General features: G+C 38.2%; 3 protein-coding genes and 1 long non-coding RNA gene across 11 annotated transcripts in view; 2 read left to right on the forward strand and 2 right to left on the reverse strand.

The window, feature by feature from the left end:
• The first annotated feature begins 37 nt into the window (after positions 1 to 37).
• Positions 38 to 17,475, forward strand: LOC141571604 (uncharacterized). Its single transcript, XR_012496500.1, has 3 exons — positions 38 to 125; positions 708 to 761; positions 17,337 to 17,475. It is a non-coding gene; the product is annotated as an uncharacterized LOC141571604 (long non-coding RNA).
• TRMT10C (tRNA methyltransferase 10C, mitochondrial RNase P subunit) lies at positions 8,680 to 12,373 on the reverse strand. 2 transcript variants are annotated; one of them, XM_074332611.1, is made up of 3 exons: positions 12,235 to 12,365; positions 11,173 to 11,292; positions 8,680 to 10,202 (listed from the first exon to the last, which is right to left on the reverse strand). In XM_074332611.1, exons 2-3 carry the CDS (start codon positions 11,191 to 11,193, stop codon positions 8,922 to 8,924), a joined length of 1,302 nt encoding a protein of 433 aa, XP_074188712.1. In that variant the 5' UTR covers positions 11,194 to 11,292; positions 12,235 to 12,365; the 3' UTR covers positions 8,680 to 8,921. The 2 variants fall into 2 exon arrangements, with proteins under 2 accessions (XP_074188712.1, XP_019566768.1); XM_019711209.2 differs by lacking the exon at positions 11,173 to 11,292 and having other exon boundaries at positions 12,235 to 12,373.
• LOC109434355 (putative protein ARB2BP) lies at positions 16,340 to 27,693 on the reverse strand. Its single transcript, XM_019711208.2, has 2 exons — positions 27,259 to 27,693; positions 16,340 to 17,831 (listed from the first exon to the last, which is right to left on the reverse strand). Exon 2 carries the CDS (start codon positions 17,820 to 17,822, stop codon positions 16,749 to 16,751), a length of 1,074 nt encoding a protein of 357 aa, XP_019566767.2. The 5' UTR covers positions 17,823 to 17,831; positions 27,259 to 27,693; the 3' UTR covers positions 16,340 to 16,748.
• SENP7 (SUMO specific peptidase 7) overlaps positions 27,047 to 27,786 on the forward strand; it is a 115,601-nt gene continuing 114,861 nt past the window's right edge. For 3 of the 7 annotated variants that reach the window (XM_019711204.2, XM_074332590.1, XM_019711206.2), the window contains exon 1: positions 27,048 to 27,216. In XM_019711204.2, the coding sequence (XP_019566763.2) occupies positions 27,177 to 27,216 (40 nt within the window). In that variant the 5' untranslated portion in view covers positions 27,048 to 27,176. Of the gene's footprint in view, positions 27,217 to 27,786 lie in introns of all 7 variants that reach the window. The other 4 variants (XM_019711205.2, XM_019711207.2, XM_074332581.1 and 1 more) reach the window with 3 other exon arrangements.

Below are 27,786 nucleotides of genomic sequence, written 5' to 3' on the forward strand. Positions count from 1 at the left end.
GAGAGTCAAAAGAGGCCTTTCGGAAACGGAAGTAAATGTGACGTCAACGAGCCACCGCCGAAATCAGGACGGGGAAGGCTGGGTGGTTTTTATGAGGACTGGTTAGGGGCTTTTACTGAATGGAGGTCAGTTAGATTTTCATGGTCCAGTGGCGGATCCAGAGAAGTGAGGGGAGGTGGGATCATCACCTTTCAAACCGTGGAATCGTGTAAGGTTTTCTGCAGACTGGGGTGTGGTTGCCGCTGAAGCTAGCCGGCTCTTTCATTTTGGTCTTGCTGGATCTCTTGTGCCTGCTCAAAACGGAACAAAACAAAAAACTGTAGGCCTGTATTCTTTTTCCCAATTAAGAGAGAAATTAGCGTTCATAGAGCGCCCTCTTGTGTCAGACTTTATTTCGTTTAATTCCCCACCATAGTCCAATACGGAATTATCCTCTTTTAATTATCTTTGAGGCCAAAGAATGATTTGTCAAAGATCACGTAGCCTAGTGGTAAAACTTTTTTTCTAAAGGCCCCAATTTATGTATCAAGTTAGGAGAAGTTATTTTATTAAGTGAAGACTTCAGTAATTTCTGCCTTCCTTAGAAATCTTTAGTGGATCCCCAGGGTTTGCAGAATGAAGTCCAAGAGTTATATTGGGACCCAGCCTAACTTTTCAGCCTCATCTTCCCTTTTTCTCTATTTTTATACTTCTCTCTTGCCACACAGGTTTGATGCCTTGCCTAGGGAACTGGAATTTCTGGGTTTGCCTTACAATATACAGTGAGTATTACAGAAATTGGTCTTCGGAGTCAAAACTTGGGTTTGAATTCCCTGATCTACCCTCTACTGGCTGAGTGAATCTTGAGGGTTTCTTAACTGTCTACAGACCTATGTTTCCTTCTCTATAAAATAGAAATAATAATAGTACCTCCTCAAGAGCAGTCATGGGGGTTAAATGAGTTAATTTCTATATACCATTCTTTGGTTACTTTATATTTCCCTCAGTATGTGTTTTAAAAAACTTGTCTGCCTAGATGGCTCAAAAGTTTTTTGACAACAAAGACTTTTTTTCACCCCCAAACGGAGACCGTTTAAAGATTTTTTTTTTTTCCTTCACTGCACTTTGTACTGTGCATTTCATATATTAAAGATGGATGGATGACTCCTCTGGGCTCAACTCTGGAGAGTGGAGAAAGAGTCAAAGTATATTTCCCATGACAGAGGCAGGGGGTTTGGTGGTGATGCGTTGATTTGATGATTCGAAGTCCCTGTTGTACGATTTATGACAATGTATGTAAAAATGTGCCCAGCAAAGTATTTTACATAGAGCAGGTAATTAATTCATGTTTGTTTTATTTTTCCCAGATGTGATCACAAATTACTTAATCACTGAGACTCTCACTTTTATCATTTATTAAAGAGACATACACAGATTTTTATGTAAAATTATGTATATATTTACTTACAGATGTCTGTATTTTTAAATGAGGAAAATTAAGTTCAGACAGAGTCACATATAGCTAGCTATCTAGGAGACATTTAGTTCCATATACTACAATGTAGAGAAGTTAAGGATGGAAGATAATAATCCACTCACCTGTCAGTTCCATGAAGTCACATCTTACCATTGTTTCCCCAGGATCTAGATTATACCAGTTTCTTCCCCCACCCCTTTCTTCCGCCGCCCTCCCCACTCTGGTTCAAGCTGTCGTTTCTCAGTCTAGTTGTGTAGGACACAGCTAGCTGATATTAAGATCCTTGAGCTCCCCCAAGCTGAGGCAGTGGGTCATCAGCCAGCTGCTCACAGCAGCTCACGGCAGCTCTCACTGGCAGCTGCCCACTCACGATGGCTGCCAGCCACTCACGCTGGCCACCAGCTGCTCCTGGCAGCACACCGTAGCACACCGTAGCCCACGGCAGCCCACGGCAGTACTTGGCAACAAACAGCAGCTCGCGGCAGCCCAGCTCCAGGCAGCCCAGCTCCAGGGAGAGCTGTTGTTCACAATCTTAGCTATGGAGGGCGCAGCTCACTGGCCCACGTGGGAATCGAACTGGCAACCTCAGCATTAGGAGCACGGCGCTCCAACCACCTGAGCCATCAGGCAGGCCAATTATACCAGTTTCAATAAATACTGAAGAAATTAATGCAAGTTTCAGTAACCCCCAATAAATGGGTTGGGGAATAAAAAGGCAGTATACCGCAAGGCAAAGAGCAGTAGCATTCCATTAGACAACTGAATTTAAATTCTAACTCTGCCATTGGCTAATCCTGTGTGTTTGAACTGATAAAGCAATCTTACTGGTCATGTTTTAACTATAAAAATGTAATAATACTTATAGTGTTCCTGAGAGGATTAAGTGAGATAATGCAGGTAAAATTTGTAATATACTGCTTGGTTCATGTCCGTGGTTGCTTGATGGTAGCTATTGTTTGTAATCTCTAAAGAGCTATTCTAGTAATGGTTTAAACAGCTGGAAATGGCAGGCTATATGGACAGTTATTTTAATTTGAATGCGTAATTTGTGAGGTGACAGCTATAATAGCCAACATTTATTCATGCTTACTATATGCCAAGCATACTTTGCAAGTTTAACATGAAATCAAGAACAATTAAATCATCACAGCCTTATGAATTAAGTGCTACTATTACTCTCATTTTTATGCAAGAGGAAACTGGGACTCTGAAAAAGAGGTGGAGCTGAACTTGGAATTCAGGCAGAGAGCTACAAACTCAGAGAGGAAAAGTAGCCATAGTTTCACTAACCTTGAATAGGTCCTTAATTCAGCCTTATAATCCTATAATATTTCCCTGTACCATTCTCAAATTTTAGTGTACACCAGAACCACTTGACAGGCCTTTTAAAACAGTTAAAACTCTGGTACCACAGACAATTTTTGATTCAGTAGACTCAGTGGATAGAAGCCCCCAAACTTGCATTTCTAATTAGTTCCCAAATGATGTTGATATTCTGCTTTGGGGACCACACTTTGAGAACCACCAAGCCTAATTCATTCACTTTCCTAGACTATTTCACACTTTCTCTGCTGTCCAAGAATGTCCAGTATATCCTCCCCCTCAGCTGATGACTTTGCTTCTTATTTTCACTGAGAAAATAATAGAAATCAAAACAGAACTTCTGTATATTCCCACCATAATCTATGGTGTCGTACCTGCATTTGTACTTACACTTTCTGTCTTTGTTACTACACAATCATCACTCCACTGTTTCATCAGATTTGCACCCCTACTACTGGATCATTCCCAACAGCATACATACATGGTTTTATATCTTCCATTTTTACAAAATAAGTAATAAACAAAAGACTCTTCTCTTGATCGCATATCTCCCTCTACCTCTTCATTCATTACTTTTCCCCTTCATATAGAAACTCTTTGAAAGGACTGTTTGTACTCACTGTCTCCAATATATCTGGTATTTGGTAACTACTCTGTTACCACCTGGTTTCACCCACAATTATCTTTTTTTTTTTTTTTTAAGATTTTATTGGGGAAGGGGAACAGGACTTTATTGGGGAACAATGGTCAAATTGTTGTCCTTTCAATCTTAGTTGTGGAGGGTTCTGTTCAGCTTCAAGTTGTTGTTCTTTCAGTCTTAGTTGTGGAGGGCGCAGCTCAGCTCCAGGTCCAGTTGCCGTTGCTAGTTGCAGGGGGCACAGCCCATCATCCCTTGCGGGAGTTGAACCGGCAACCTTGTGGTTGAGAGGACAGGCTCCAACCAACTGAGCCATCTGGGAGCTCAGCGGCAGCTCAGCTCAAGGTGCCGTGTTCAATTTTAGTTGCAGGGGGCGCTGCCCACCATCCCTTGCGGGACTCGAGGAATTGAACTGGCAACCTTGTGGTTGAGAGCCTGCGCTCCAACCAACAACTGAGCCATCTGGGAGGCAGCTCAGCTCAAGGTGCCGTGTTCAATCTTAGTTGCAGGGGGCAGAGCCCACCATCCCTTGCAGGACTCGAGGAATTGAACCAGCAACCTTGTGGTTGAGAGCCCACTGGCCCATGTGGGAATCGAACTGGCAGCCTTCGGAGTTAGGAGCACGGAGCTCTAACCGCCTGAGCCACTGGGCCGGCCCCCAACAATTATCTTTTACCTTTGTTATTACAACAGCCTCCTAACTGGTTCCTCTCATAATCTAGCCTCCAAAGCAGCCAAAGTGATCCTTTTAAAAGAAATCCGATTCATTCACTCCATAAATTTTTTTTTTTTTTAATTTTTTTTAAAATTTATTGGGGTGACAATTGTTAGTAAAATTACATAGATTTCAGGTGTACAATTCTGTATTACATCATCTATAAATCCCATTGTGTGTTCACCACCCAGAGTCAGTTCTTCCATCACCATATATTTGCCATAAAATTTTAAGTGCTTGTTATGTGCCAGGCACGTACCAGGCCTTGGGGACACAGCAATGAAAAATGACCCAAAAAAAAATCCCTGCCCTCATGGAGTTTACAATCTAGTTATCCTATTAAATCATCAGGAACATGCCACTTTGCTCAAGACCATCTGTTCTTCCCATCTCATTCAGAATAAAAACCAAAGTCCTTAAAATGGTCTAAGAGGCTTACATGACAGACCTCTAACTACCACTCTGACCTCATCTTCAGCTCTTTTCCTACTGGGCATCAGTTACAATAACATCTTGTACTTTGAACCCTCTCTCAGGGCCTTTGCATTCGTTTGTCCCTTTACTTGGAACTTCCTTCCCTCATATCTCCATAGCTCGCTCTTACTTCAGGTCCCTGTTCAAATATCAATCTCATCAGTCTTCGTGCAAATTAGAAAAGTGCTCTCTTATTGAATGCATTTTTTTAAGCTTATAATTCAAAGGCAGATAGTGCCTTTGTATGAAGAAAATGGTGCTTTTTCCTTCTAGCCTACATGGCCCTGTGCCACAGTACATGGCTTGGAGAGGGTAGGATGGGTGCTCTTACGCGGTCAACAACTTGCTTAGAATGCATTCTCCAACCACCTTTTATAAAATAGTAATGTCTCTCCATTCCAGCATTCCCCTTTCTCTCTTAACCCTCATATCATTTATTACTATATAACATTTTACATATTTGTCTTCTCTCTGCCGAGAATTTAATATCCATGAAGCCTGAGAATACTTTGTTCACTGCTGTATCCCCCAAAATTAAAACACTTCTGGGCACATACTAGGTTCTCAATAAATATTTGCTGAATGAATGAATGAGCCCAGGTGGAAGATAAGCTTCTAGAGTGAGAAAAATAAAACAATTGCTGTGACATGGAAATCAAGAAGTATTTTAAGGAGAGAAGCATTCAGTAGATATGCCATGGAAATGGCCACTGAATCTGGCTGGAAACGATATGTAAGCACAAAACAGATACCAGTGTTATCAAGCAGTACCCTCGAGCTGCAATGTTCAATGGCAGCCACTAGCTACATGGAACTAATAAGCACTGTAAATGTGGTTAGTGCAACTGAACTGAACTTTTAATGTTATTTAATTTTAAAAAACTGAAGCAATTAGCTTTTGTAAAAACAACTCTATTTTGATGGGACTGAATTTTACTTTAACCGTTGAAAATTTAGTATTCATATTAAGATGTGATGTAACCACTAAAACACCAGATTCAGGAGGCTTAGTATGAAAAACTGAACATGAATGTAAAATTTCATTAGATTTTATACTGCCAACATAAGAACATCCAAACCTATAGAGAATTTTCATAAAAATTTATTTAAGCCAAACAGAAGATACACCTGGAATCAAGATCTCAACAAACTTGAGAAAAGTGCTTCTGGAGAAGGACAGTTTGTAGCTTCTTTTATGCATTTGAAATTAAGGAGGTTACATGAAAGTGGGAGAAAGCAAGGTGGGTATCGGATCATAGAGTAGTTAACAAGATTATGTGCTCCCTTGAGGGTGATTATTTTGAAAAAGAGGCGTTTCAAAGGTGTGTTAACCTAGATGCACAGATACAATGGACAGGGCTTGCTTGAGGCAAAAATAAACCTTTTATCAAAGAACTTATATACCTGGATCATGATTACACACCATGACTGGACCAGTTAGGAATTTATGATCAGATTACCCACCTTGTGAGTTTACTTTCTCTAGAACCTCTCCTTCATCCACAATTACTGATTACAAATTGAAATAATAGTGTGGGCATATGGGTAAGCAAAAGATATTAAGATTAATTTTACCTGTTCACTTATTTTTAACGTGGCTACTGGGAATTTTAAAAGTACATATGTGGCTCAAATTGTATTTGTATGTAACAGTGGTGTAGAGGAAATGCAAACAGTGTATTCTAAATACTTGCTTGAAGAATCTGGCTTAGATATATAAAGTTAAATTGGGTAATATGGTAGGGGTAATAGTAGCAAGTAAAGACTTAAAATTGTTTTAATTATTAAAAGCTGAGGGAGTTGGTAGCATGTGTGAAAAGAGCAAAAGGACAGAACTAGAAATGGCATTACATGAAAACATGTTTCTAATAGGTAAGACGGAAAGACAACATAGGCAACAAAAGTTGTCTTCAAAGAGGAATACTGTAGAATAAATTATTGGGTATTAGTGATAGAAAAGCCATTACTTCCTACTCAGTGCCTGGGAAATCAGACCATCTAGTTTGGAGAAATTGAAGCAGCATCTGAAGTTCTATGTTCCAATTTCTAAAAAATTAAAATCAGTATGAGTTCAAACTGGATGAGCTTGTTATTGGGATTTAACTCCATAAGAGGTCTTAGAATAACAGTTACTGCTTGGCTATTTGAAAGGAAAATTGTCTTTTTTTTTTTTTTAATTCTAATGTGTTACTGAAATACCTTAGCATATTGTTATACAGAAATAAGAAGGTACTCCTTAAAGGGACACAATAACTTGGCATATACTAGTATTAGAAATTACATGCATTCCAATGAAATTCCATTCCATTTTGAATGCACAGTCTGAATTAGTTATTAATATTTACTTAACACTTATGTGCCAGACACCATATTAAACGTTTTATTATGAGTCAAGTACTGTTTCATATCTCCTTGAAATTAACAAATTTCAAGAGGTTGAGCAATTTAGGCAAAGTCCGAGCCAGTAAGAGTGGAGTTGGAACCTAGGGAGCAAGGCTGGGAGTTGGGAGACCTCTGCCATAGGAACCTTGTTTGCCTTACTCTAGTGGGTCCTGATAGGCAATCTTACCTCTTGTTCCTTAGCCACTGTGCTATATCATCTTCAGTGTATCTCAAAGCAGTTCAAGTATTAATACCTTGCCACTTTAGTAGGGTGTAACAGTTGAAATTCATTCATACCACACTAAGTTTACACATCACTTCCTCAAGGACTTTCCTGATCCCAAAAGTTTGGGTTAGGCATTCCTTGTTTCTCCATTTCATTTTATACTTGCCTTATTATAGAGGGCATAATTTGTAGGTTAAAAACTGGGACTTTAAAGTCAGACAAATGTTTTGAATTCTAAGATATTTTAAGGCTGAATTATTTTGAGTAAATTTTCCTGTAAAAAAGGTATTAATGATAGTACTTTTAACTTAGTTGTTTAAACAATTCATGTAAAGCTGCATTCTGTTTGGCACAAAGTAGTTATTTAGTATTTGGTAAAAGTTAGATCCTGCTTTAAGAAATGTATTGGTTAGTGTATCTTAAGCTAATTTCCAATTCAGAAACTAGGTAGAACTATTTGGCCATACATCTCTAGTTCCCATGTTATCAAAAATTTTAATGGTGCAGCTAACCTACAATGAATATGGTTCCTAAAAGTTCACTTCTTAGGAAACAAGTACATATTTTCTCAAATATATTAGGACTCATTAGGTAGCAAGTGGCAGAAACCCAAACTAGTTTAAGCAAAGGGGAATCTATTAGCGGGATACCAGGACATCTCATGAGGTTTGAACAACCAATAAATGCTAAAGGCAAATCTATAGCTAGACCTCAGAGACAACTGAAAGCAGGGATTTGAACAGCTCCAGAAATTGGTCTTATTTCTGTAGGTAAGCTTCACTCTCCTCCTGCAGCCTGGCTTCCTTTATAGAGAAGGACATGGCCACTATCAATTCCAGAGCTTTCTGTCAAAGCCCACCATGAGAAAGGAACTAACACAGGTTGTCTTAATTCTCAAGTCCAAAAATCCTGGAAAAGCGTTCTGACTGCCCTATCTTATAGTCAGATGCCCATCTCTAAGCCTGAATCTAAGCTTAGTCTCCTTTGGGATAATCAGCTGTGGCCAGGGGAGCAAGGTCTGTAAAATAAAATAAAATATGGCAGCTTCCATTCAAATCATATGGCTGGAGAAAAGGAACTATTTCCTAGAAAAGGAAAACCATCTATACTACAATAGGGAAATGCTGTATGTAACTCTTATCAAATAAACCCTTTTCTTCCAAGAGGACAAGAAATGAGTTTTATCCCCCAAACCCATTTTTCATGATATAGCCAAATCACATGACATGCCAAGGGATTATCTTAACCTTTTGTTTAATAAAGATTCTGTTAAACAGTATACCTTAGTGCCTATGACATGCCCAGCACTGTATCAAATGTTACTTTAATACATGAACCACCACCTGAAGTTTAGAAATCTTTATATCAATTTTTGATGAGAGGGTAGTTGTTGACATGGCTAAAAGAACACTTAAGAAGGAAAATGGAGTCTCAGTCCAAGTAGTCGTAAAAAAAAAAGCCACACCAATGATACAACAGTTTTACTGGGCTCAACAAACTTGGACAACATTTGTTACTTTCTAAGGTTATTAAGTTTCTTTTTATAATTTCCAAAGTTTTACAGATATTAATTGGGGAAAGATAAAATACTTTCGTTTGGAAAGACAACCTTTAAAAGAAAGAGCAAGTGAATTCCATTCAGGAAGAAAGAGACTAATAGAACTATATTTCCAGTCCATTTACTGTTTAATCGATCAAATATTCTCATTCAGGTTACTTTTTTCTGTGTGCGTATATTTAGAGAGCCTTTTGGAAATGAATTAAAAGTCTTTGACTTCTTCACTCTGTTGAGAAGCTCTTGAGAATACCGAGAAATCTCCAGATAACCAGTATGTTTTCTCTTAGGAACAAATCTCAGAGCCTCTTCCCAACTACCAGTGTTTTTCACACATAACAAAATACGCATCATTTGATCTAAGGTGAGATTTTTTGTACCAGTGTCCCACTGTAAATATTTATCTAATGGAAGGCATTCTGTTGCTAGATTCAGCCGTTTTGCTTTGGCTAGGGATATACCTGGCTGCTGATTCTTATCTACAAAAGATCCCACTATATAAATTTTGTCATGCTTGAAAGTACTCATAACATTAGGAGAATCTGCAGTTAAATATATAATACTGTCCTTTGGGAATAAATCTACGTGAGATTCTTCTGTTGCTGTTAAAAGCAATTTGTTCCATTTCTCTCCATAACGTTTAATTAACTCTGTATAAAAAGGGCCATCTATTTTAAGATTGCAGAAATAAATATGGAAAGGATCAACATCTCTTCTGTTCCATCCTTCACTTTCTAAAAGTTGGGAAACAGTATTCTGCAGTTCTTTTGGTTTCATGTAATTGTCGTAAGCCATGTCAAAAACCAAAGGTTGTCCAAACTGCATAGCCTGGGCACCCTTCCAGCCCATTGCTATGTCCATGTTCCTGTCCCAAAGTCGGAGAAACAGGAAGTCTTGTTGTTTATCTTCCTTAGTCGTTTCTAGCAGTTGGTCTGTTTTTGCTTTTTCCTTTGCTGCTGCTTTTATTTCCTTTTTTATTTGCTTAGCTTTTTTCATTTTTTCCTTAACATATAAATATTTTAAATATTTTTTTTTCGATGATTTAGAAGCACATTCCATAATGGTTTTGAGCTCTTCTTCACTGATGTGTTCTGGTACTTCTCTGCCAAGCAATCTCCACATCTCAATTAACTCCCTGGTGGCAGCTACAGGATCTTCATCTTTGGTACTTGAGACTGTTGAAACACTTTCTTGCACACTAGATTTCATTGTAACTTTCCACCCATCCAATTCCAGCTGTTTAGGAGGTGATGTACTCTCCTTATTAGGACAGGACACAGCAGGTATTTTGGAAGACATGTATCTCGGCAGAATTGTTGAATATAAAACCCTTCTCTTCCTATGAAGGGTAAATGGTACCAAAACTCTGGTAAAAGGTCTTACGAAGGTAATACTAACACTCATTTTGAGGAAAACAGGCCCGTAAGAAAACCCCTATAAAAGAAAAATGTAATGAAAAGTTAGATAAAGATTTTAAAAACCTTTCAACTAACTGTGCAAGTACAAATTTGAGACATCAAAATGCAATTGATTTCTGAAACACAAATCTTAATACAACTTTATTTGCTGTACCATTAATTTTTCCTAGACTCCTGTGGCCTAGAGACTACAATCACTTACCAGGCAAAAAGTTTAAAACTTATTTGGGTTCTTATTTTAGACATGAATTTCCCTATTGCTCTAGGCAATAGGATATCTTGAGGATCCTTTTTAGATTTGAATCTAGGGGCCCAGAAAATCAATGATACTAGATAACAAAGTTATATACCACTGATGTGGCTAAGGTCATGAGGCTGTATTTGTCTCCATTCTACACTTACCCAGATAGAGACCCAAACATAAGAGCCTTAACATAAGCAACACATGAATACGAAAGGCTGGAAAGTTACAGAATATGACAACTAGTAAAAAGCACTTATGAGCTGCTATACCAATGCCTTTGTATGTTTTCAAAACAGAAATATAGAGAGATCGCTGATTTTAAAACAAAACACAATAAAAAAAAAAACCCTTCTTTCTCCAGTTCAGACTTTATTTTGCAGCAAATAATGTTATTGCCAAACAAAATGTCCAAAATTAGGAGATATCTATATATATCTATATTGATACCACAATTTTATCGTAAAGGTACAGATGTTCACAAAACAAAGATGCTTACAAATGTGAAACTAGTGCTGGATTTGAAGCAAAAAAAGAAATTCAACTTTTTACAAAATGCAATTAAAATACTTGAAAAGAAAAATTCCTTCTTCCCGTGGCTTCTTTTAATGACTCTGCATGCTCCTTGGTCTCCTGCTTCTCTGACCTGTGTACTGATGCTTAGATTCGCCCCCAGATGTGCCTCGGAGTTCTGTCCTTAGCCCTTTTTTCAATCTAAACATTTCCCCTGTGAGGTCAGATTTACCTCAATAGCTTCAATCACCATGAATCAGAAGACCCCTTTGATGAAATAATCTCTCTCCCTTCCCTTCCCAATCTGTTTCTCCGAGTTTTTCAGGGAGGGATACGGCTATCCATCCATTTGCTGAAACCAGAAATGGAGTCATTTCATTATTGTCCTCTCTCACACCCACCATACCTAATCCATTTGAGTTATTTTCACTTTACTTTCTAAATAGTTCTTGAATCCATTCATTTGTCTTCAACCCCATTTTCTTACTTGCATGTCCTAGCCTCTAGATTTGCTCTTTAAGGTAGATGACATTTGGAGGTAGGGCAAATCTGATCAATGCACTCATATCGTCCCAATGTGTATTTCTAAGCCAGGTTAAAGTCTAAACTTACAAACATGGCTTATAAAGTTTTTCATGAAATCACCCTTTGCTAACCTCTGCAGCCATAGCTATTCTTCACCTCACACTTTAGATCAAGTATTCCTCCTATTAGTTCTTATAGCATCCTGTACCTCTCTATCATAGTACTTATAACACTGTATTCTAATTGTCTAGTTACTTTTTTGCCCCACTAGATGGTAAACTCTATCAGAACAAGGACTATGTTTTGTTTATATTAACAGTGAACCCAGTGCTTGGCCGTATATGGCTCTCGGTAATTACTTAAGTATTTTTCGAATAAATACCCTGGGTCAATGCTTCTCACATTTAAAACATGTTCACACATGCTTTAAAGAAAGAAACGATTTACTTTAGACTCCCTGGAATATTTAACCGGGAGTTCTCAGCCCCAATATGAGAAAGGCTGATTTCAGAACGAAAAGTAACTGGTAAAGATTTTTAGGGTATCATAGAAATGAAAACCTAAAATGTAAAAAAGCGAATAAGGATATATTTTAGGGAACACTGCTCTTGTTCCAGATATTGTACTATTTATAGTTTTCTTAAATCACTGGGCTTCCTCTTACGTGGGCCTTCTTAGCGCACATGCTCCGCTAAGTCTATCTTAGAACGTCTCCCGCGTCTTCCCACCTCGACACGCACACCGGGAGAGGACAAGAAACACCCAATACCAGGATTGCAGACACAGTGGCTCCCTCCGGTGCAAACCGCAGGGACCCCGAGAGGACGCAAGACTCTGCTGTGAAGTGCAGCCCAGAGAGATTGGCGCCACACCTGACCCGCAGCTCGCCTGTCAGTCAACACAGTGATGGTCACTGGCGCGGACCCGCAGCCGGAAATCCCGCCCGCTCCCCCTGTCGCTGCGATATGACGTCACGCCACAGGGGAAAGCGTTTTGGCTTGGAAAGCAGCTCAGTCGGGGAGGAGGCTCGTTGCCCTACCCTGGGTAGTTGCAAACGACCATCTCAATCCAGATGGGCTTTCCAGCTGTGTTTTTGTTATTTTTTTTCTGTCCTCCCATTATTTAAAGCTCTTTCTAGTCCTCTTCTCTTAACCTACACTCTGCTTGGTCCCTTTATAAGCATTTACATAGTACTAAAATAAATGTTTTCACAAGTCTCACTCAGCTTTAAACTCCTAGATGCTAGGACTTTAACTTATTAAACTTTTTGACTAGTTTATCACCAGTACCTGGTACAATGCTTGGAACCTATAGGCAATACTGAATATCTCTTGCTCCTGTTAGCTATTTTGGAAAATTTAATGTGAAAATGAAGTTAAAGCATGTACTGCAAATTCGTGGCCTTTGGGACAAAGTTCGGTCTGTAGGTGTTTTGTTTAGCCAGCACAGCATTTTAAAGTGTTTTGATTTAGAACGTGCCCTTCTAGTTGCTAGATGAGGTGCCGCTGGATTCATTCATTGCTTGATAAAACCAATTAGATCTTCAAAAACGTGTGATTTAGTTGTGTGGACGGAAAAGGGGCCACAGGTTAAACTCTATAAACTCAGGAGACTGAAAATAACCCCATAAGATGGTCTGAACATAAAAAGTCCTAAATAGAAGTGATTCCTAGCTGGTAGTCACATCCTTGGCCTGTAGCTTCCTAGACAAAGGTCAATACTTACCTTAAGAGAGCCTATCTCCTTTTGCATCTAAGAAAACATAAGCTTGGAATGTAAGAATAATCCCTTTTGTGCCCAACCCACCACACCAGAGCAGGAAACTACAAAATCCCTCATTGTTATCTTGTTCCCCAAATAATATCTCTATGTGCTGTAAAATGCTATTAACTATCCTTTACCCACTAATGCAAAAGAAGTGTGTCTCTCCTTTTTACTTTTTATCCAATCCAGAGATTTCCCCGCTTTGCTTTCTCCCACTCCCTTAATCTACAACCGATGAATTTCATGTAACCCTCCTCCTTTGATTCTAATGTATAAAATAAGTTGCAAAACGGCCATTTTCGGGAGCATTTTTTCAATCCCTTGAGACTTTGCTTCCTGGCAATTGTTGTCATTTTGGCTCAAATATAACTCTTATAAGTTTTTTCTTAGGCTGGATTTTTTTCATCAACAGTTGTCATTATTAAAACATACAGTACAACATCATTCATTGGGGAAAGGATATTCTTTTCAAGGAATGGTGCTGAACAAGTTAGACCCTTAACCGAAAACCATATAGAAAAATTAACTCAAAATGGATCAAAGACTTCAATGTAAGAATGAAAACTATAAAACTCTTAAAAGGAAACATGGGAAATGTCATGACATTGGATTTGGCAATGATTTCTTGGATACGACCCCAAAAGCACAGTTAACAAAAGAAAAAGTATACATTTGGATTTCACCAAAACTGAAAACTTTGTACATCAAAGGACAGTATCAACAGACTAAAAAGGCAACTACAAATCTCATATCTGATAAGGGATTAATATCCTGAATAAATAAAGAACTCCAACTCAACAACAAAACAACCCAATTCAAAAGTTGGCAAAGAATTTGAATAGACATTTCTCCAAAGAATATTCAAATGGCCAATAAGCACATGAAAAGATGTCAACATTAGTAATCATTAGAGAAGTGCAAATCAAACCTATAATGGGATATCCCCTTACACTCATTGATCCCTATTATGGACAAAAAAAGGGTTCTGTAATAAAACTGGAAAGTACAGTGACAGAAAGTAAACTCACAGGATGATCTGATCATAAATTCCTAACTGGACAGGTCATGGTGGGTAGTCATGACACAGACATATGACATTTTTAGTAAAAAGTTTATCTTTGCCTTAAGGAAACCCTGTCCATTGTTCTTAAGTATCTACATTAACACACCTTTGAAATGCCAGAGCAATCTTTTCCAGACCTCTCAGTTGTAACCACCCTCAAGAGAGCACATAATCTTGTTAACTAGCCTGCAATCCAATCCCCACTTGGCTTTCTCCCACCTTCATTCCCTACCTTATTTTCCCTCCTTAATTTCAAATGCATAAAAGAAGCTACAAACTGTCATTCTAGGAAGCATTTTTCTCAGTCTGTTGGGATCTTGCTTCCAGGCATATCCTCTGTTTGGCTCAAATAAATGCTAGTAAACTCTTACCAAATTTTTCTACAGGTTTGGATGTTCTTATGTCAACACTATTATAAAAAAGACAGTAATAAATATTGTCAGAGGATGTGAGGATGTGGAGAAATTGGAACTCTTGTGCATTGCTTGTGGTAATGTAAAATGATGAAGTTGCTATGAAAAACAGTTTAGATTCCACTCCTAAATTATACTAAAGGAATTGAAAGCAAGGACACAGACACTCATAATCCAATGTTCATGTTAGCATTATTGACAATAGCCAAAATGTGGAAGCAATGGAAACATCTATCAATAGATTAATGGGTAAACAAAAAGTCATATGTACTGTTAAAAAAACAAAATTCAACTGAGTAAATTTGAAGATCTAATTGGCTTTAATTAAGAGATCCATGAATTGGGCAACATCCCATCAAGCAACTATTAATGGAAGGGCATTCTGAGAAGTTGTACAAAATGGAAAGTTTTTATAGGTAGAAAGAGGGTGGGACTAAGAAGCTAAAAGTGGACTATTTAGGCAACGTCACTTTCCCATAGAGAAAGGCAGGGAATCTAATAAGGAAGGTTTTTATAGGAAGCATGATGGGGTAAAGGAGCTATTAACAAAAGAAAATAAAGCATTGTTGGGCCAGGACACCGTTTCTTTGGGAGAAGAGATCTTTGAGGTCATAAAACACGGGCTTAGTCAACAAACCCCTTTTGTTGCTTTCCTTAGAGGAGGAACTAGGCCAGATGATAATCCATCATAAATTTCACCTCACATGAGGTAGATTTAACTTTATTACCACCCTGGCCTTTCTAACAGTGCTTCACAAAGTGTGGTCCCCAGACCAGCAGAATTAGCATCATTTGTGAATTAGTTAGAAATGCAACTTTTGGGGCCCCACCTTCCAATTCTACTGAATCAGAAACTCTGGCAGTGATGCCCAGCAATCTTTGTCTCAACAAGACATCTAGGTTATCCTGAAGCACTCTATATTAGAGAACCAGTTTTTGAAGAAAAATTGAAAAGCAAGTGAGGGAATTTCCAGTTAAAGAGAGACTTTCCATAGTAAATTTGCTAACCATGTGTTCTTTTTTGTTGAGATATATTTAGTTTAGTATTGGGAAGTGACACACATATCTTGGTGTACTTTGCTTTTGAACAATGATCACAGTCTATTAACTTTAATTACTTTCCACAAGAAAGGAAAAAAAAAAAATCACATGATGATGTCAGAAGGTCTTAGGATTTTCCTGAAGGCCTTCCATATCTGTCTTTTCTCTACCAGGACATATCTCTGGGCTTCAGCTTATAGGAGCCAAAACACTGGAGATGTCTTTCTTGTGTTTTCTTTCTTTCTTTTTTTTTCTTTTTCACCTCAAGCTGCAAAAATAGATTGGCATCAGAAGTCAGAGTAAGGAAATAGGGTAGGGTGGCCCCCTAGGAGACAAAGTTTAAAATAAACTTTGTTAGCTCTTATGCTAGATGTTCTATGGCACCTGTTATTTCTTAACACTCTTCACATTTGCAATTGGTTTTGATTGTGAATTCCGTAAGGATAAAGGCAGTGTTGACCTTGTTTGCCAGTGTTCCCAATACCTAGTATTGACTGGCACATAGTAGACACTCAGATATTAGCTAAGGGCATGAGTAAACACACATACACACTACGAAAATTTTAACCAAAAGAACATAAACATACAAAGAATGAAGTTTCCTTATGATATTTAATTTTTATGTTCCCTTGTAATTTTAATGTAGCATAATAACACAGAAATCAGACTGACTTAATATTTAATTTCTATTTACTACAGCTTTAATGTCATTCTATTAAACCATATGAAAGCCACTTTTCAAAAGAAAGATCCTCTAACTTTACTAGTATGGTAAAATATTAATGATTATGGACTGACTTCCTGGTTCATCAATAGGCTACAAGAGAACATATGTGCTTTTAGAAAAGGAACAAATCAAACCATAATCCAGAATATAATACTGTATGCCAGCTGGAAGTGTTCTTTCTCTTCTAGCATCTACGTTAGCCAAGTTTCAGTTGGACAAAAAACAAAAAAACAAAAAAAAAACTTATATGACAAAAATGTATCTTAAACACTTTGCTATATTTTTGTGGAGCTTCTTGTTACTATTGGCACATGAGAAGAATTAATATTTGTTTTGGCTCTCAGAGCTTTCTTAAAGTATTTAAAAATTGACTGAAGGCTAGAGGAAGGGGCTAAGTCATATTTTTCTGTCCCAGCAGAAACCATTGGAAACTCTTTTTTCAAAACAGTAACTGCAGGTTTATTCAAAGGCTTAGGACTTGTCACCCATTCACGGCAGTGGTGCTTTATCCATGCTAATAACTGTACGTCACTTCCCAGTTGGTGCCTCACATGATGCTGAGAATCAATAAGTGCAACAGCATATACTTTGCTCATCACTTCCGATTTCCTACGAACAAGCAAGTCCATAAAAACCAAGCCTCCATAACCGTGTACAATGAAGGCAACATCCTTGCCTTCAGTCTTTGAAATGAAGTAATCCCAAACGTAAGTCATGTGTTCTTCAGGGGTGTTGCTACATCTTTTTGGAATACATTGGAGAGGCTTCTGGAGAGAGAAAAAGCTCTCAGTTTCAACCATTTTTAGGGAAGAGGATTCAATATTTTGTGTTGAAAGACCTTTCCACTCTTTTTCTATCTTTAGGTCCACAAAATTGTCATTTGGGTTCAGCACAATTACATCATAATGTGCCTGCAATGCCATTTGAATACACGGTATCTGACTTCCATGTTGTAGACCATGATGTACTATTGCCCGCTGACTCCACTGACCAGCTCGAAAGACCCCATGGTCTTGAAGAAGGATGAGAAGAGCAGAATGGTGATTTGTGAATGCTTTCTCACTCATGAAAAAGAAGCTTCTTGGTTCCTTATCAGCCTCCGGTGGGATGTAGACTTTTTGTAATTTGCACACTTTTTCCAAAAGCTCATAAATGTATTGTTCGAGCAAATGGCCAAGGGCCTGGTAGCGCTTGCTATTCCTCTCAGGGACATTTTTGTAATAGTTAAAGACAAAAGGCCCTTGTGTCTCAATGTGTCTCAATTCAGCTTTTTCATTGAAGTCATATTTAAGTTCTTCTAGTAAGTCAGATTGTTCAGTAAATTTTTGGAAGCTCAGTTCCTGTGTCATTGTTAACCACTGAAAGTAAAAAGCAATAATAGGTTAGTGCTAAAAAAGAAAAAAAATAGTAAAAATTTCAGCTTGCTTAATTCTTCTTGTGGGAAATCATGATAAATTAAGCACTTTACAAACATTGACTTTTTAGCCTATGGTAAAGACTTTAACTCAAAATATTTGTGAATGACGCAAAACAGTGAGAGACTGAATATACTAAGGGACAATGCCCAGACCATATATAAAAAAAGAAATATGACCCACAACCTGCAACGACTTACCCAGGAAGCCAACTCCTTATCTGTAATAAACAGCCCAGAAAGCTAGCCTGCTCTAAGTCAGACTTGTAGGAAGTCACACTGCTTGCTACCTCTAGTGACCAGGAAGCCAAACAGTAACTTCCGTTACAACTGGACCAATATGACCAGGAGTTGATTAATAACTGACAGCTTCCCTAATTTTTACCCCCGCTTCCAACTTAGGTCTGAGAAGAGAAAGCCAAGTATGCACCCCTAACCAATCACATAGGATGCCCTGCTACTAGTCAGCCTGCCTATAGCTTCCCCATGCCAGCAGCCTTCCCTTTTTTCCACTAGAATGCTCTCCCACTTTTCTGCCTACCTTTACGCGTTAAGTCTCTGACAAAAGGCAAGCAATGGTGGCTGACTCCCTTGCTATTGGGAGCTCAGAAAAAAAATAAGGTTTTGCTTTTCTCATTTGGTTGGTCTTTGTTTATTTCCACTGTAAGCATTTTAACATTTTTTACAGGGGATGGCAGTGAGGGTGAAATATGAACCAACCAGTGTAGGTTATGATCAATTTAATAATAGGCGATACTGATGTCTGATGTCTGAGAAAGAAAAAAAGCAGCTGACTGAGCAGTTAATTTAGAGAGTTACTATAAAAATATTTATATAATATTCATATGTTGCCAGACACTATTCTAGGTACTGAAGATACAGCAGTTAATTAAAAGACAGATAATCAGGGGTGGCTGGTTAGCTCAGTTAGAGCATGGTGCTGATAGCACCCGAGTTGCTGATTAAATCCCCGCATGGGTCACTGTGAGCTGTGGCCTCCTTGAGAAAAGAAAAAGAAAAAGAAAAAAGACAGATAATCAACAAATATATGCATATAAACATTTATATATCAGGTAATATGTAGGCTATGACGAAAAATAAAGCAGAACAGCAGGATAGAGATTGCTGTTTTAGATAGCATAAATAAATTAAAACTCAGAAGTTGAAGAAACTGAAACTTATCAAGAGTAAGAAACTTGATGAAAGTCACTCAACTTAGAAATGTGGGGCTAGGATTTAAACTTATATCAATCTAATTCCAGAGGCTTCTCCTTTTAAAGGATGGTTAGGTCAATCAGTTATTTACATGTTGGAAAAATACATTAATTACATAATAGCACCTGAGATCAGCAACACTTGAAGAAAAAGGTTTTAATGGAACAGGAAGGACTAGAAAGCAGTTTAGATAGGTTGGCTGCTTCAAACAACCAAACACCTTCATAAAGTGCCAGTGGGGTGTGGGAGTCGGAGAATAAGATTCTGAAAGTGAGAAAACAGTTAAGAAATCAAAGCAAGCACCATTTTAATTTTGCCATAAGCCTTGATAGCAACTTGAGTGGTACTGAAAATCATTTTGAGTGCTACTTATTGGAAGTGGGTTGTGAATTGCTAGTGTCAGTGTTAAGAAATTAAGAGAGAGTATATGTGTATGTGTGTATGTGTTTGTTAAGAACATGAGTTTGAGTATCAGAGAGCCTCAGTATCCAATTGTTTATTTAATAGCTGTTTGCCTTTAGGGCAAGCCATTTAACCTTTTAAAGCCTTTTCATTTCCCTGTAGGCTCTGGGACTGCGATTACCATGGAAGCTTCAGCTTCTATATTTTCCTGTTTCTAAGGACCCTCATTGAACTCCTTCTCTCAGACACCTTGTAGGTGTTTACATGCTGCCCCTGAGGGTCCTGGTAGATAAAACAGATAGTAGCTACTTGGCAATCATCTAGGAATTTGACGTTCATGACATGCAACTCTTCCAGGTGGATGTTCAAGGCCTTGAGCTCTTTATTGTCCCAGTCTAGTGGAATAACCTTGAAAAGAGTTGCAGGCCAATCATCTGGCACTTGGGGTCAATGATGCCCATAATGCCAGTCTCTGAGAGGTGCCCAATACAGTCCTGGACATTGCCACGGACTTGCGTTATGATGTCAATGCTCTTGCCACTCTGCTTATACTCCAAGCTGCAGGCATTGTACTTAGCTGTCAGGATAAACAGTAGGACCTTCCTTTCCCACTTGGGACTGAAAAGCTCCATGACAGTGATCTTCCACACATGCCCACCTCTTTAACGGGCTGAAGCCATGGCGGTAACCACATAATCCCTAATCTTGTGTTTTTGGCAAGCAGCAGGTTCAAGTCTTTAGCTGAAATAACATGAACACGCAGCAGTTCACGGCAGTGGACCTGTGTGCCATTACCACATAGTTGTATGACAGGTCGAGTCCTGAGACGGCCCATCAGGACTTGAATGCAATGACAGAGATGGACACCAGTGAAAAGACAGGGGACCTCACCTGTGTGGTGAACTCCACTGCCATTGCCTCCCCCCACGGACACGTTGCAGCCCAGACAATCCGGGTGGACCATTCTTATAGCTATATTTTTGAGCACTTTTCAAGAATTTTCCTAGGCAATATGCCTAGAAGTAGGATTTCTAGGTCATATCAACATCTTCCATTTTACCAGATATTGCCAAATTGCTCTCCAAAAAAGGTCTATTTTATAATTGGGCATGGATGAGGAGTTTTTTTCTTTTTACAGAAAAGCAGTAATCTCTCAAATCTAAAAATGTTTATTCTGATGCTGTGCTGAAAACTTCCCTTTTCTGATTTAAAATAAAGAGAAAGGTAAAGAATATTTAACTCAATGAACTAAATGAAGAACTTTGTTAGCTGCTTTTCTTCCAGAGAGCAATATAAACAAAATTAGAATTTTTTAATAGCACATGTTATACATTATTCATCTTTTTACCTTTGTTAAGTGTTTGTGTACCTAGTTGTTTGAGAGACAATTCTCAGGGGAAATGGGAGTTTGCAAACTAAAAAACCGAAATGGCACACAGATATATGAAGGGCAGGTGGAGGTGGGGGTAGACAGGAGCAAGGTGGAGAGTATCTTGCAGAATGAAAAGGTACACAATCCTTTAGAATTCATTGTAGCACATTTTGTTTGGCTTATATACTCCAACCTGTCACTCTCCCCAAATTCATATCAACCGTCTACTTGATATATTTACTTGGATGTCAAATAGTCATCTCAAACTTAACATGTCCCAAACACCCCTTTCAATCTACTCTCCCTCTAGGTTTTCCTGTCTTTGCAAATGGCAACTCCATTCTTTCAATTGCTCATGCTGCAAACCTCCCTTCTCTCTTTCACACACTACATCCAGTCAATCATCAAATCTGCAGGCTCCCTTATTTGAAAATATAGCTGTAATCTAATCACTTATCCTGCCTCCACATCTACTACCCTAGTCCAAATCACCATCAACTCTCACCTTCATTAAGTTCCCTATCCAACCTCTTTCCATAAGCTCTCATCTCTCTGCAGTCTGTTTTCCACATAGCAGCTAGAATGATCTTTTCAAAATATCTAAATTGGATCTTACACCACTGTTCAAAATTCTGTGACCTCCCCTCTCATTCGGAATAAACACCTAAGTCCTTACCATGGCCCATAAGGTTCTACATGGCCCTTGGCTCTCCAGTGTCATTTTCTTCCATTCTCTCACTTGCTTACTCATCTAGCGACTTCATCTGGCTCTTAGCTCTTTCTCAGGTGTCATTTCCCACCGTTCTCTTGCTTACATGACTCTAGCTACACCTGGCCTCTTTGCTTCCAAGTTGTGGAGCAAGCCCCTGTTTAAGGGCATTCCTGCAGCTTGGAACACTCTTCCCCTAGTTATCTATAGGGCTTCATTTCCGTAAAGTTTCTGCCCACCTGTTAAATGATCAGAGAAACTTCCTCTGAGCATTCTACCGTGTTTCCCTGAAAATAAAACCTAGCCGGACCATCAGCTCTAATGCGTCTTTTGGAGCAAAAATTAATATAAGACCCGGTATTATATTATATCATATTATATTATATTATTATTATATTATACCTGGTCTTATAATATAATATAGTAAAATAAGACCAGGTCTTATATTAATTTTTGCTCCAAAAGATGCATTAGAGCTGATGGTCCGGCTAGGTCTTATTTTCGGGGAAACAGGTTATCTGAAAGGGCAACACCTTCCAAGCCTTCCTCACTCTTTATCTATGATGCTTCAGTTTTCTTTTTCCTTCCTTCCTTCTTTCCTTCCTTCCTTCCTTCCTTCCCTCCTTCCCTTTCTTTCTCCTCTCTCTCTTTCTCTCCCCCTTTTCATTTCTATTCTTTTAGCACTTATTATTAACTGACATATACTTGCTTATTGTCTGTTTCCCCCATTAGAATGTAAGTTACATGAGAGCAGGGACAAGGACTTCATTTTGTTCACTACTATATCTCTAGTTCTTGGTGAATAGTAGGCACTTAAATATTGTTGTTAGAATTTTATGATTTTTTGCTAAGGGCATAAGGAAGAACAAAAATCCTCTAGCTGTGTATACAGGAGAGAGATGCATGCAAAGCTTTGAAAATTTAAAGAGACTTTTTCTATAATTCTAAAGTTAATAAAGGTTGATTTGTGATTATTCTTAGAGAATGTCTTATGCATCTATATATATTTGTTTTCTCTTTTGCAAATCAAGATGGTCCATTAAAATAAAGGAGACAATCAAATTGTTTTATATGCTTAGTTTTCTAAAGAATGGTTTAGAATACGATAGCTTAGCTTCAAGAATGAGATTGTTAGAGCTGCAAGGGATGTTACTGATATTCTTAGCTAATGCATTTATTTTATAGAGAAGCGAGGCTTTCCAAAGGTAAAGTGACATGTCCAAAGTAACTCAAGTAGCTCTAGGAGCTTGAGAGAAGAATACTTTTTACCAGTGATCTTAAAAATGCATAGTATTTGACTGTTTTCATTCATTTACTGAAAATTTAGTGAGGGTATTTGTTACTTAGTTTCCTTTATCAAGTAGTCTAGTCATTTTGTGTTGAATGAAATAAAAAAAGAAAATAATATGTAATAGAATTTCAAATTAGGTACTAGTAATCTGGATTAGGTGGTGACACAGCTGTTATGTTTTGCTCTAAGTGTGGTTATTTTTTTAATTATTTATTTAAAAATTGTTGTCCAATATGATAAATTAGATCATTTTAACTATTTTTTGGCATGCAGTTTAGTAGTTTAGTGGCATTAAGTACATTCATAATATTGTACAACCATTACTTCCATCCATCCACAGAGCATTTTTAGTCTTGCAAAACTGCAACTTTGTAGACATTAGTAATAATTTCTTATTTCCCCTTTGCCCCTGGTTACACAGTGATGCCCTATTTTAGTAATCATCATCTGTTGGTATATTTAAGAAAGAGGTCCTTTTGTATATCCTATGCCATTAAGAAGCACAGAATGAAGGATGCTTCCCTCAGAATTAAGAAAACAATTATTGTTTTGGTACAAGAGCAGCATTATTTTTATTTTCCCAACACAGAATGCAACAGAATGAGGGTTTTGTTTTTCTTAAGAAAAATAATTATGCCTGTATAAAATTCCATTTAATAAATTGTAGAAAAATAGTAGAAAATGATAGACCTTATTAAATTGTATACATAGCAGTTTCAAAAGAAAGAGCAAATTAAATAGTATTCCTTCCTTCTGCCTACCCCTCCCCAGGAAAGACTAAAGAAGCTGAATTTAATCCACCTGAGGCAAAGACTTTTAGAAAATAGAATATTAGGGGCAGGAAAAAAAAAATCAGCTGTAACCAAATCTTGGGGTTCCCAAATTTGACTATGCAACAGAATCTCCTAGGAAAGTTTTAAAAATTAGTAGTTTAGTGAACTATTATAAAGAGAAACAGCCTTGTAACCACCCTAGGTTGGCTTTGACAGTCATCCGTAAAGTGCCTTCAAGCACCCTATCCCTCCCTCTAAAAGTGACCACTGCTTTGTATTTCTTTATGGTTTTATCTCCTGAGTGTGTAGCCCTAGTTTAGTTTTATGCTTCCTTTTTTTTTTAAACCGATTTGTATTCCTGGGAAACTTTTTAAACATACAATTATTAGGCCCCTCTTCTAGGAGATTCTGATTCAAAAGGTCTGAGGTGGGACATGGAAATAGGTAATTTAAAAGAAGATTCTCCCAAATAATTCTGACAGCTACATTTTGGATTTACTGACTTTGTCCAATCCTAGATTCTAGGCTTCTTGATTTGGATTATTCAGAGGTAAATGGGTACCAAAAATTAAAGGTTAAAAAAGATTAAAGCCTCTATTTTACTAAGTTATAATATGAAATTTTTCTATTACAATCAGCCAGATGTGTTAAGGTGTAGAAATGCTAAATAAACACAACATTTTTAGATAGAACAGTTCAAAGAAATTAGGGATGTAGGTACAAGGTACCTCAGGTTCAGTCCCAGGGCCAAATGACAGGTTAGGAACCTTGTGTTAAATGTTTTTACACAACATTTTCCTTTTACAGCTTGCCGGACAATAGATTACCTCTTCTGCTCAAATGCCCCGAGTTACTGCAGGTTTTCATAACTTCTGGAACAGGCTATTCTATTTCAGGGTAGTTACTATTACTGATTGCCTTACAAAGGAAGATATCGTTGAAGCCAAACAAACTATCTGCATCTTATCTGTGGAAGATAAACTTCCTTCATGTAAAAATTCTCAATATTTTAAAGTGTCAACTACTAATGAAAATAAAGCGAATAGCAATTATGACACAGTACTCTATCTGCAAAATCTAGGCTTTCCTGGAGCCTATGGTAAGTAATTCCAGATTATTCATTTTTATTTTTAAAATAGGTAGAAAGTCTAGATGTCCCCAGTGGTCATCCAAATCTATTTACATTTGTAATGTACTTAAAGTTAATTCATTTGTGATGAGAAAGGGCCTTTTCTAGATTTCATTAAGCTCTCTTCAAAGAAATTGTAATCAAGGGGTAAAATAAAGGGTTGATCAATTTCACACTGCCATAATGTCTTGAACCTATTAAAACCATACCCATTGCTGTAACAAAATTATAATGAATACCTAATTTAAATACTTAATACACACATCTAGCACTTAATAAAGAACCATACTCATTAGGATCAAACCAGTCCATCCTCTCCTCTTATAAAATGCTGGGCTGATGAATTTCTAATCTGAAATGATTTTAATTTAAAAGGCTCTATAGCATGTGAAATAAACGTACATAAAAGAAATGACATTCTCCTCAAACATACTAAGAAAACCATTCACTGTTTTTGGTCTTTCATATTTTTTAAATAAGGAAGCTTTCAACTGAACATCATAAAACACTGTAAAAGAAAGATCATTTAATTAGCCTTTCACAAAAGGCAAATGAGGTTGTTAAATAGCTCCCTCAAAAGTAGAAACTGAACTTTTTAGTACTTTAGTTGTTTGCAATACAGTCAACTATGCAGTATTGATTGTTAAAGTTACAACAATAAAAATAATCGTTAAAAAAGCAAATTTGAAATTCTTGAGCCTAAAGTTCATTTATCTTCAAGTATGTCATTCAAAACAAGCTCCAATTCAAAGAAACAAACTAGCTCACTAAGTCTGTTTAGCAGAAATGCTGTATTTGGTTCAGTGGCAATGAAATATTTGCATGCCGAATAATTTGATCAATTTCTTATAGTTTCACTTCTCTTAAATTTATTTCTTACTGCTAAACTTTAAAACCACTTACTTTTATGGAAGCTGCTAGTTTGGTGAAAATATATTAGGCCTACTTACATTTTCCTTTTTTATATTTCCATCTCTCAGCTCCATTTCCATCTTTGCAGTTAATTTGTTTCCTATAAAATTGGCTAATAAATTAAGCCGGTTTGATTCTTGCATTAAATTATTCAATTGAAAAGGTTGATTTATGAGTAAACTTAAAATATTTTTCAGCAAGCAATGCTTTTTATTTGTTAAACAGAAATAAACTAGGGCCTCTAAATGGAATCATTGTAGTGAATTTCAATCTTAGCAAGCCCTTAAATATTCCTGCTCTTCAGCGACTCCTGCCCTTTTCAGCTTATTCCTCCCCCAGCCCCATTAAGCCTTAGCACCTGAAGGCTTATCTCCACCTCAGCACAGACCACACAGTAATTATTGAGACGCCAACTTCAAGAAGCAAGAGACTGGGCTCTAGTGGAGAGTTGGTCAAGTCCCTTTGTTGACCTTTGTAAAAGGGGAAAGGGGGGAGCGGATGTTAAATTCAAGTATCTCCAGGATTCCTTTCAGCTTGGAACATTACATTATCATTTTGCCTCTGACTAGAGTGCTCTGTTGAATTTTGTTAAAGTGTTGTGATTAAGGCTTACACATTTAAAAAAATTATTCACGTATGTACATAATGGCTAACAAAATAGGGCAATTTTCTAAACTGATGAGCCCTTTGAAAGGACTAAAAAATAATCAGTCTAAAAGTTGAGTTCATTGAGGACAGAGCTATGCCCTTAGGTACTGTAATAAAAGTTAGTTGTATGAATTGTAGGTTACGGCCACCCACTTCCTATCATATCAATATTTTGTTTTAAAAAATTGATGCAGAGCTTATCTGCTGGTCTTTAAAAATGACGAGCTTGAATTTAATGAGATACTCTCCGACATATTTTTCCTCAGCTGACCTAATTTCCACTTCAACTGCTAAACCAATCACTAGGCTAGTAAGTGATTTTGCTGTCTTAAAATCTTGTTTTTGAGTTTCTGGAAGCGCCTTGAGGACAAATATATAGGAGAGACCGTGAGGAAAGAAATACTGCAAAAGGGGTAACGTTTTATTCTCATACTTCTGGGGCCACCTGGCGGGATACAGCGAACTGGCGGAATTCCTAAAGTTTTCCATTTAATTTTTAGGCAAATTAGTCTTCCAAGTCAGCACAACCCCTTGACGATCTCTGGCTAAAACTTTGCAACCAGACTCACTTTGTCATAAGGGCAGAGACAATGAAAAAAGCGCCTCTAAAAAAAGACTTGAAGTGGCAAACCACAGAGAAAACAGGTCCCAGGAAGTAACTTCCGGGTGGAGGTGGGAGGAGCGGTTGATTTCCGGTCTGAGGGCAGACGACAGCTCTTGCGCAAGCGCGGTTCGTATTTTCCTGGCTTTTTTTTCCTTTCCCCTCCCCCTCCCTCCCCCAGCCTAAGGGGTCTTGAGGTGACAGCGACAGTAACTACGACTCCTGCAGGAGGAGAAGATGGACAAGGGGAAGGCCGGACGACGCCGATCTTCATCCGGTGAGAAAGGGTCGGAGGATGGCTGAGCATATTGTCTCCTACCTTATACAAATGGGAGGCACCGGCAGCGACGGGTGCTGAGGCCCGGAGCTGTGAGGGCTCGGGCTCTGGCGGGGGCGGGGAAGGGAGGGGAGGGAGCGGAGGGGCGCGCACAATGGAAGACTCCTGGGTCGCCCCCGCCCCTGCGAATCGAACACCCAGTCCGAGCTGTCACCGAAGCCTTCGTAGTTCTTCACTCCAACACCCTTGCATTTTTTTCCTCTCACGAACACCCTGCATGAGTATTATCGGCCCAAGGATCTTCGCGGTTGGGTTGCGGCTCTCCTGCCACGCCTTCCTTGTATTTCCACCACTGTTCCAATTTCATTTCCAGCTGCTCAGAGCCTGACCCTATTTTCCTCTATTTCTTTGATCTCGACTTTGCCTCTTAACCCCTCTACTCCAGGCTGGTAGACACGGCTGCAACGATGGAAAGGCGGGGCTTGCTAATTGACACTTAATTCGTCAGATAAATACTGGAACATATCTCGTTCTTGTGAAGTGGCCCGCTTAAATAACCTTTTTCTCTTC

This window comes from Rhinolophus sinicus, linkage group LG01 (genome assembly GCF_036562045.2).
Source record: "Rhinolophus sinicus isolate RSC01 linkage group LG01, ASM3656204v1, whole genome shotgun sequence".
Classification (NCBI taxonomy): domain Eukaryota; kingdom Metazoa; phylum Chordata; class Mammalia; order Chiroptera; family Rhinolophidae; genus Rhinolophus; species Rhinolophus sinicus.

Bases quoted from the DNA above. Each gene is read 5' to 3' on its own strand.
- TRMT10C (XM_074332611.1), bottom strand. From the start codon at position 11,193: ATGGTGATTGAAGCTATTGAG. The intron at 10,203-11,172 runs GTAAATCTGACC...TTTCTTTTATAG, and splicing joins TGGTGATTGAAGCTATTGAG to GGGTTTTCTTACGGGCCTGT.
- LOC109434355 (XM_019711208.2), bottom strand. From the start codon at position 17,822: ATGACACAGGAACTGAGCTTCCAAAAATTTACTGAACAATCTGACTTA.